At 46.6% G+C, this 9,687-nt stretch overlaps 2 protein-coding genes across 3 annotated transcripts in view; both read left to right on the top strand.

The window, feature by feature from the left end:
* Positions 1–9,229, top strand: part of LOC108802903 (nicotinamide N-methyltransferase-like) — a 22,740-nt gene extending 13,511 nt beyond the window's left edge. Inside the window, exons 1-3 of one of the 2 annotated variants that reach the window (XM_018574748.1) lie at positions 5,393–5,554; positions 7,088–7,295; positions 8,783–9,229. In XM_018574748.1, coding sequence (XP_018430250.1) covers positions 5,404–5,554; positions 7,088–7,295; positions 8,783–9,206 — 783 coding nt within the window. In that variant the 5' untranslated portion in view covers positions 5,393–5,403 and the 3' untranslated portion in view covers positions 9,207–9,229. Of the gene's footprint in view, positions 1–5,392; positions 5,555–7,087; positions 7,296–8,782 lie in introns of those variants that run through there. The other variant, XR_001942244.1, reaches the window with a different exon arrangement.
* The window catches only part of LOC108802904 (nicotinamide N-methyltransferase-like), a 12,115-nt gene extending 2,881 nt beyond the window's left edge, over positions 1–9,234 (top strand). Inside the window, exons 4-5 of the mRNA XM_018574749.1 lie at positions 1,056–1,495; positions 9,223–9,234. Of these exons, the coding sequence (XP_018430251.1) occupies positions 1,056–1,479 (424 nt within the window). The 3' untranslated portion in view covers positions 1,480–1,495; positions 9,223–9,234. The remainder of the gene's footprint in view (positions 1–1,055; positions 1,496–9,222) is intronic.
* The last annotated feature ends 453 nt before the right edge of the window (positions 9,235–9,687 follow it).

The raw sequence follows: 9,687 nt of genomic DNA, 5'->3' as shown, positions 1-9,687 counted from the left end.
TATATATATATATATTTAGCGAACTAAGAAACTCATCTAAATGTTTCTTGAATGTAACCTGAAGGTGAACGTGCAGTGCTTTTATACATGCTTTCTCTAGGGATGAACCGTTACCATTTTCTCCAGACTGAGTACGAGTACTGATACTTTTTCCTCAAGTGCTCGCCGATACCAATTACTGATACTTTTTCTTGTGTCATGTTCTCTAAAACAATACAGACAAATGATTTTAGGACAGTGGTGAAGTGCAAGGGCCCGGTCCCAGCTGCAAGCGCTGTGACCCTGGTAGTTCTGCCACTGACTCCAAGCTGTAGAGAGACTACAAATCCCAGCAATACATTATACAGCAATGCAGATTATTATGAATCTACATACTCTGTGCTGCTCTGGGTTGTGGGCCTGATGTCTCCAGCAGAGGATCTCTGGTGGGCTGTGTGGGTTCTCAGGAGGGCTGCACAGGATCTCAGGTGGGCTCTGTGGGATCTCAGTAGGCTGTGCGAGGTCTCAGAAGGGCTGTGAGGGGTCTCAGGTGGGCTGTGTAGGGTCTTAGGTGGGCTGTGTAGGGTATCAGGAGGGCTGTGTAGGGTCTCAGGAGGCTGTGCGGGGCCTCAGGAGGCTGTGAAGGGTCTCAGATGGGCTGTGTGGGGTCTCAGGAGGGCTGTGTAGGGTCTCAGGAGGCTGTGAGGATTCTTAGGTGGGATGTGTGGGGTGTCAGAGGGGCTGTACGGGGTCTGAGAAAAAAATGTAGGCCGTGTGTTAACATGTGCCAGCTGTTTACCTGTGACCCATTACAACTCATGATGTCACTCAGCCACGTAATGCCATGTAATTGCAAAGCGTGATCAGGAAGCTTCCTCAGTACCGGATGCTATATCTAGCACCAGGGTGACTGAGTGACACCAGGAGTTGGATAGTGTTGCTGGTAAGTGGTCAGCAGTGTCCAATGCTGATTGTAGGACATCATGGTACATGTATTTATATGGCGGTTTAATCTTCATAGAGGAATTCTAGGCCATGAACTTCCACATCACCTTCTCTGTTATCATTTTTTTCAGTGACCAAAACCAGGACAAAGAACTGAACCTAAAAGCGTCCATCAAGCATATTGTGACATGTAACCTCGAAGAGGAGAATCTGACCCACCCGCTGGTGTTACCTCTTGCCGACTGCGTCATCAGTGAAGTGTTATTGGACGTCATCAGTAAAGATGAGGATGATTACATGAGGAACCTGGAAAAAATCTCAAACCTGCTGAAAATCGGAGGTCACCTGATCCTCTTTGGGTTACTAAACACAACTTACATAACAGCTGGAGCGGATCGGTTCCATATGATGAAATACGATGAGAGCTTTGTAAGATCCTCTCTCAGCAAGCTGGGCTTTGTCATTGATTACTGCGCCGTGCAGAGGAGACGGAATGTGAGCGATCTCATTGATTATTCTCATATTTATTTCATCACAGCTCACAAGGAGAAATAAATAGATCCACCGACAGGTCCCACTTCATTAAATGTAGCTCCCCGCAAAAGTGAAATCAATTGGTCAGCTGATAATACCATTCAGGAAATACATGACTGACTGCAAGGCCAAGTAACCCTCACCCCCCCACCTAAATAACACACTAACCACAGTAATTTCAAAAAATGTAATGTAACAACATTTATTGGAAGGTTCAATGACCGCAGCGATGTAAACATTTAAAATAATTTAAACATTAAAACAAGTAAACATTTCAAAGGAATACCCATAACCCTAACTAGAAAAATTGTACCCCTCCTCCCCAAATTCCACACTTGCGGAAACTAACCCTTCGTAAACATAAAAAACAACAAGCTGCAATACTATCGGGGAGGGTGGGTGGGACTGATTCCTTTCCTCTCCCACCTAAAATGGCTCCCTACCTCACACTGTACAGTAAGATGGCCCCCTAACTCCACCCCCCAAGCTAAACCCACCCAGGGCCGGTGGAAGGATTTTTGCTTACACAGGCGAAGGTGCATTTTTGCGCCCCCCCTTCAAACTTAGCATTCTCAGATGGCTGCCTATGCCTGGAGGCATTTCTCCGCTAGGAGCAGATCACAGTTTCTAACTTCACCTTTCTGACCAAGTTACACCCATATTTACGATGAAACATGGTCAGACCCCGACCCCCACCCTCCCAGGTCTCAGGAGGGCTGTATGGGGTCTCTGGAGGGTTGCATGGTGTCTCTGGAGGGTTGAACGGGGTCTCTGGAGGGTTGAACGGGGTCTCTGGAGGGCTGTGTGGCGTCTCTGGAACTATTAAAAAAGGTATGTATTGGTATAGCACCTGGCCTTAATGGGTTGGACTCTTTCCCTTAGGCCTTGTTCACACCAAATGCAGAGCAGATCCGGTCAGGTTTCTGCACACGCAGTGCAGTGGGTTGTGCCGCGTTTTTGATGCGTTTTGGACGCGTTTTTGATGCGTTACGGGCCGTTTTTGGTTAAAAAATTAAAAACTTTGAACGTTTAACATGGGCTTTCAGGCACTTGCATGCGTTTTTGATGCGTTTTTGATGCATTCCAGAGCAGATCCAGAGCAGGTAAAATAGGGCTTGCCGTAGTTTTTTCACCTGCTCTGGATCTGCACGCTGCCTTGAACTGGAGCTCAAAATACCATAGGAATACATTGGACGCAGTTTTGATCCGGTCTGCACCCGCTCTGCCCTGGATCTGCTCCGCGCTTGGTGTGAACAAGGCCTTATAATTAAGTGGGTTGAGATCTTTCTGGTACTGTAGTTGAAACATTCCAGTTGATTGTCAATATTGGAATAATGTTTCCTTTTTTGTTAAAGTTGAAGTTCATTGTAAAATGTGTGGCACATAAATTAGCAAAATGTATGTTTTTAATATTTAAAGCTGCCTTAAAGGCGAAGTATGGGGTTAGGGCTTTTCCCCATAGTTCTCCTTAGGGTAACGGGAGGACACAAATGTCACCTCCCGTCACCCTAAGCTCAGTATACCGCGAGCTGTAGCTCGCGGTATACTAAGACGCCGCAGTTGAAACGAATCCCGACAATTGTGCCGGGATCCGCCCAGCTGCGTGAGTGACAGCTGGCTCTGCCTATGTGGCAGAGCCAGCTGTACCTGCCCCCTCCCCCGTCCGTTCCGCCAGTCAGCGCTGGAGGATCGGGGGGGGGGGGGATGCAGTCCCTCCCCTGTCATGGCAGAGAGCCGTGACAGGATTGAGAAGTGTGCGAACGCCGTTATGTGTTCGCTCACCTCCCGATCTACTGAGCCGACCTGTGACAGTCTCATTGTCACAGGTCGGCTAGAACTATGAGGTGAGTGAAAAGCACTCCCCCTCCCCCCTCATAGTTCTCCTTTAACCACAGTGCAAATCTATTTATTTACTTATACAAATATTGCAAGGTTGTATGCAGCAGTGTATTAAGGTTTCGTGCTGCCCTAGGCAAGACGAAACTCGGCACCCCCCCATCTAAATTTGTTCCACCTCTTCCTGTTCAAGACATTTTGCATAACCTGTCAAGTCGCTGGATACATCTTCTGACAGATTGCGCTATTAGGCCTCATTCACACTGCTTAAAGTCGGCCCGTACAGATCCGTGGGACGTGCACAGACGTATCGGGCCATTCCCGGGAAGGACAGGCTGTTCCTGTGCCCCATGTCATTCTGTGCCCCCATGTCATCCTATGCCCCCATGTTATCTTGTGTCTCCATGTCATCTTGTGTTTCCAGGTCATCCTGTGCCCCATGTCATTCTGTGCCCCATGTCATCCTATGCCCCCATGTCATCTTGTGTCTCCATGTCATCCTGTGCCCCATATCATTCTGTGCCCCCATGTCATCTTGTGTCTCCATGTCATCCTGTGCCCCATGTCATTCTGTGCCCCCATGTTATCCTGTGTAACATGTTTGGGTGGAGGAGAAGATTGGTCGGGTGGAGGAGAAGAGAAAACAGACAGCGATCGCCGCTGCCGAGGCGGCGGAAGTGCCTCCCCCTGGATTTCCACTTGCCCCCACGCAATTTTCACTCGCCAATTGCGAGGGGGCGAGTGGAAATTTTGAGCCCTGCTGTATGTATATATATATTTAGTTATTTTTCCTCGCTTCTCTTACCAACATGGTAAAGCCATAAAACTCTTGGGCTACCGACATCTGCCTTGACATAATAGGTGACACCATTGTGACGGGATTAGAGTGACAGAGTTACCGGTGAGGCGATAATTGCTGAGCTATGTTCTTGACACTAAAATGGAAGAAGGACAAGGACATAAATGGATGAAGTGGTTAATGAAGGGTAATCAGGGGGCACTCACCTGATTGGGTAGTTGTAGCATGGCAGAAAGGGCTCCGAGCATGGTCTGTATTGTGGGGTGTAGAAACTTTAGTTAGAGCTTTGCAGACACTACACCAACATCTTTGAAAGGAGTCAATTTGATGGTGTTGAGAAATATTAGGGACCCATTCTGGGTATGGTGTCCCTTCTTCAGTTCAGTCAGCTTGCAGTGACATCATATTTGATGGATCGGCATATGTCTTCGGTCAGTTTTTGTGTAATCTTCCCTGAGGTGGGGGCTTATCATATGAGTTATGCAGGTACACAGAGTTTGTTCATTTTCAAGTGTCTTCAAGGCTCTTCAACCTCAACCTTATGCTAATTGACTGATAAAGCCACTAAATCCCGATCTAGTGTGGTCTGGTTTTCCTTGTGTAAGAGGATACAACAGAGAGGTGATGGGTATGGCCAGGCTGTAGGTATACCTTGTTCCACCTGAAAACCCTGGTCATGTGACCAACTGCTACTAACTGTACCATGACCTGAATAAATAAATCTTCACAAAAAAACATTTTAAAAAGTCTGAACGTGCTTTCTTGGTGTTCACAGAGCTGAGGTATCTATTATAATGAAGGGAGATGAAAGGAGCTTTAATGGCTCATTAATCTATTAACTAATAAATATTTGTGTGGCAAATAAAAAAAACAAAAACAGTCATTTGTGTTCCCATGACAATCACATGCTCATGGCTGGGATGATAATGAGGTGTATTTGCCGGGTATAAAGACAACTCCCAGATATCACCGCGAGTATGACCAAGCTGAAGAAGATACGAGAGTCACTCTGCTGTTAAAGTTGGTAAATTGCTTGAAAGTTAAATGACCGAAGTTACCGACATGTAGGCAAGAAGAGAAGAGGGAATAATGAATAATAAGTAGGATAAATAGGGTTTATTTTACAATAATGAGGAGGGGTAATGACAGTTCTGTCAGCTGAATCCCTTGTGACTGTCATATGAATATAACAAACAAGATTATGACAACATTGAACTCACCTGATAAATATAAAGTGAACTGTGAGATTAGTTCAGCACATTGGAAAGTGGAAACCAAAGAAGTGACACCTGACCCATCGACGCTGCAAGATGGATTCTATACCAAAGAAACTCTACAACATTCATGGATTTGATTCTAGAAGTAACCTTGAATTGTACTTCTCTGACAAGGAGGACATGGTCTTTAAAGAAGATTTTTTGACATTTCCGTTGATGAATCTTCACTATGTGTTCAGCAGAGGTATGTAGGAATCTGTATATTTTATAAATGAAATTCCTTGATGTAGAAAGCAATAAAAATACCACTCATAGTAGTGAAACTCCCCATACTGGTCTATCAATCATTTATTCAAGTTGAAATGAGACATTTGTGGCTCACTACATGTATATAAATTGTTATTCATAACTTATATTGAGTGTCAGCTTCTCTTGAGGTTCTGTGAGAGACAATAAAGTTATTTTGCTTTTCATTCTGGAATTTCCAAAAGAGACAATAGTGAGTAGGGGAGAGCAATGGGGATGTTGGCTACCTTGCTGCACACAACACGGCATCGCAGATGGTATGCGCAGAACTGTTCTGCCCTGGAACAGTTGATCGGTCCTGAAATGTCACTTCTATCCGACTTTTTGAGTGGGGTGGAATGTGAGATCGCACTCACAGAGTCGGATAGAAGTGACATTTCAGGACCGAACAGCTGTTCTAGGGCAGATCAGTTCTCCTGCACATACCATGTGCAATGCCGATGTGCCCTGGAACAGCTGCAAAAGCGTTGGAATGTTTGACCTACTGGCGGTTTCACATTCCACCACCAAAAAACTGGGTGGGATTACATTGAAATGTGTGACCACGTCACCAGTCACACATTGTAACGTAGTCACAAACTTTGATAGAACACCACCATCATGTGAGGGGTCAGGGCAGCCTGGGGGGCCTCTTACATGAGTATCAGCTGTACCAGGAGCGGCATGGCAGAGGTGACAGAGGAGGGGGTAGAGGAGGCCGGGCCCCAGCAGCAGCAGGTAAGAGGAGTTGGGATGAGGTATTGGGAAAGGGACCCCGGCGGCCAGCCCACCTGAGGCCCTGCAGAGCCCACCATAGAGAGTCTCAGATGGGCTGTGCAGGATCTATGGTGTGCTCTGCAGGGTCACTCTCAGGTGGGCTCTGCGGGGGCTCAGGTAAGTCCAGAGTCCAGTGCGTTACTAAGCCCAGAGTCCAGTGTGTTACTAAGCCCACATATACCTATATACATGCTATACATAGCATAAAGGTAAAAAACTATATATGCCGTGTTATCTTCATTTTAGATGTCAAAAGGGTTTTGTGTTTTCTTTTCTGTGGGAAACGGGTCCAAATGGCTCTTTGAGTGTTTAAAGTTGCTGACGCTTGCCCTAGGGGGCCGCAGGAGAAAACAGAGCAATGAGGAGAGGACTGCAATGGAGATGATGCCTGTTGATTCAAATAGCATAGCATATGTGTTGAGGCTTTAAGAGATGAGCAGCAAATGATGGTGGACCATGACTGTGTAATGTGTGTTGAAATGGTCACCTGTAGCCTCTATTTGAATTCCGTGTGACAGGGTGACAACACAGGAGAACAATTGGGAGACCGGGACAGAGTGTTTTCCCCCCTTTATAGGAATGCTGAAAAATTTTGAAAATGAATTGAAACTAACATGTTAAAGATTAACTGCATGTTTAGTGATTGTGTTTACAGATCATTATTTTGCACACCTCGTATGTTCTGTGACGTACACAACACTTTATTTTATAACAGGTTTTATCTGTGGAAATCTGCTGATTGACTTCAGTAGTGGCGCCTTCATTCACCATCTATATTCAGCTGCCAACATCTTCAAAGATATGATTATTATGAAGTTCAATGAGAAATGTAGCATGGAAGTGCGCAGATGGCACGGAGATCGTACCGGAGCTTTTAGCTGGAATCACACAAAAACTTCTGTCGAAGAGTTGGAAGGAAAAAGGTGAAGTGTCTGTTGATAATTGTTTGTGATAGTATCGGGTCTATTTATAAACCTTCCACCGGCTGGAGATTAGAGGACATTTCTATACTCCTCAGTACCATCTAGGGGTAGGAAGTCAGTCAAGTGTTATAAGAAATGTAATATACATAATAGGCACCGTATTGTCTGATACTATTGTTCAACTCTGCTACATTTTGCTTTCATAACCTTGAGGAATTATTATGCTGCTGGCGGATCATTTTAACATCATAGTAACATTGTAGATGAGGTTGAAAGAAGACACAGGTCCCTCTAGTTCAACCTATATACAGTGTGTGTGTGTGTGTGTCTGGATATACTTAGCTCTGGTAGTTCCTGTATCCTTGTATATTTAGCGAACTAAGAAACTCATCTAAATGTTTCTTGAATGTAACCTGAAGGAGAATGCGCAGTGCTTTTATACATGCTTTCTCTAGGGATGAACCGATACTATTTTCTCCAGACTGAGTACGAGTACTGATACTTTTTCCTCAAGTACTCACTGATACCAATTACCGATACTTTTTCTCGTGCCATGTGACAGTTGCTCTAAAACAATACAGACGAATGATTTTAGGACAGTGGTGAAGTGCAAGGGCCCGGTCCCAGCTGCAAGCGCTGTGACCCTGGTAGTTCTGCCACTGACTCCAAGCTGTAGAGAGACTACAAATCCCAGCAATACATTATACAGCAATGCAGAATATTATGAAGCTACATACTCTGTGCTGCTCCGGGGGGCTGGCCTGATGTCTCCAGCAGAGGATATCAGGTGGGCTGTGGAGGATCTCTGCAGGGCTGCGCAGGATCTCAAGAGGCTGAGGCAGAGTGTCAGGAGGCTGTGCTGTGTCTCAGGTGGGCTCTGTGGGATCTCAGTAGGCTGTGTGAGGTCTCAGAAGGGCTGTGAGGGGTCTCAGAGGGCTGCATAGGGTTTCAGAAAGCTGTGCGAGGTCTCAGAAGGGCTGTGAGGGGTCTCAGGTTGGCTGTGCGGGGACCCTGAAGGCTGTGTGGGGTCTCAGAGGGCTGTGTAGGGTCTCAGAAAGCTGTGAGGGGTCTCAGGTAGACCGTACAGGGTCTCAGAAGGCTGTGTGGGGTCTCAGGAGGGCTGTGTAGGTTCTCAGGGAGCTGTGAGGATTCTTAGATGGGATGTGTGGCGTCTCAGGGGGGCTGTAGGGGTCTGAGAAGAGGTTTTAGGCCATGTGTTAACATGTGACAGCTGTTTACCTGTGACACATTACAACCCATGATGTCACTCAGCTACTCAGTGCTATCTCCATCGTGTAATTGCAAAGCCTGATCAGGAAGCTTCCCCTGTGCGGGACGCTGTATCTAGCACCAGGGTGACTGACAGCTAGCTCTGCCTATCTAGAGGCAGAGCCAGTTGTACCCGTCCCCCTCATAGTTCTCCTTTAATCTTCACAGAGGAATTCTAGGCCATGAACTTTATCTTCCCTGTTATCATTTTCTTTCAGTGACCAAACTCAGGACAAAGAACTGAACCTAAAAGCGTCCATCAAGCATATTGTGACATGTAACCTCGAAGAGGAGAATCTAGCCCACCCGCTGGTGTTGCCGCTTACCGATTGCGTCATCAGTGCGGGGTTATTGGACGTCATCAGCAAAGATGAGGAGGATTACATGAGGAACCTGGGAAAAGTCTCAAACCTGCTGAAAATCGGAGGTCACCTGATCCTCCTGGGGGCGATAAATGCGACTTACATAACAGCCGGAGCGGATCGGTTCCATTGGTTTACACACGATGAGAGCTTTGTAAGGTCCGCTCTCAGCAAGCTGGGCTTTGTCATTGATTACTGCGCCGTGCAGAGGAGACGGAATGTGAGCGATCTCATCGATTATTCTCATATTTATTTCATCGCAGCTCACAAAGAGAAGTAAATGGATCCGCCGACAGCCTCCACTTCAGTGAATGTTGCTCCCCGCAAAAGTGAAATCAATTGGTCAGCTGATAATCCCATCCAGGACATACAATCAGAGGCGTAACTAGAACCTTCAGGGCCCCGGTGCTAGAAACCATGAAGGGCCCCGCATGGTTAACAGGAAGGCTGCCGAGGTCCCCAGCAAGCGCGGGAACTCGGGCAGCTGCTTGTTTAAAATGTAGCACATCCCCGTGGCCCCTGTCTGCAGGGAAACACTTACATTTCCTCCAGGCAGCCGACCTGCAGCTCCTCTTCAGCCACATTCTCTGACGCTTCTGCCCGGGGAAAGCAAGCTCCGCCCCCTGCACGCACGTCTGAGGAAGGTTCCAATAGCGGACGGGGGGGCCCGGGACATGCCAAATTGTATTAGTCTTATCATTTCATAATAAAAAGTTATAGCTTGGAGCCCGGCCGCCTGGGCCCCTTACAACTTCAGTGGC

Source organism: Nanorana parkeri, unplaced genomic scaffold (assembly GCF_000935625.1).
Source record: "Nanorana parkeri isolate BGI_ZX_2015 unplaced genomic scaffold, ASM93562v1 scaffold3208, whole genome shotgun sequence".
Taxonomy (NCBI): Eukaryota; Metazoa; Chordata; class Amphibia; order Anura; family Dicroglossidae; genus Nanorana; species Nanorana parkeri.
This window is presented reverse-complemented; position numbering and strand designations above follow the sequence as displayed.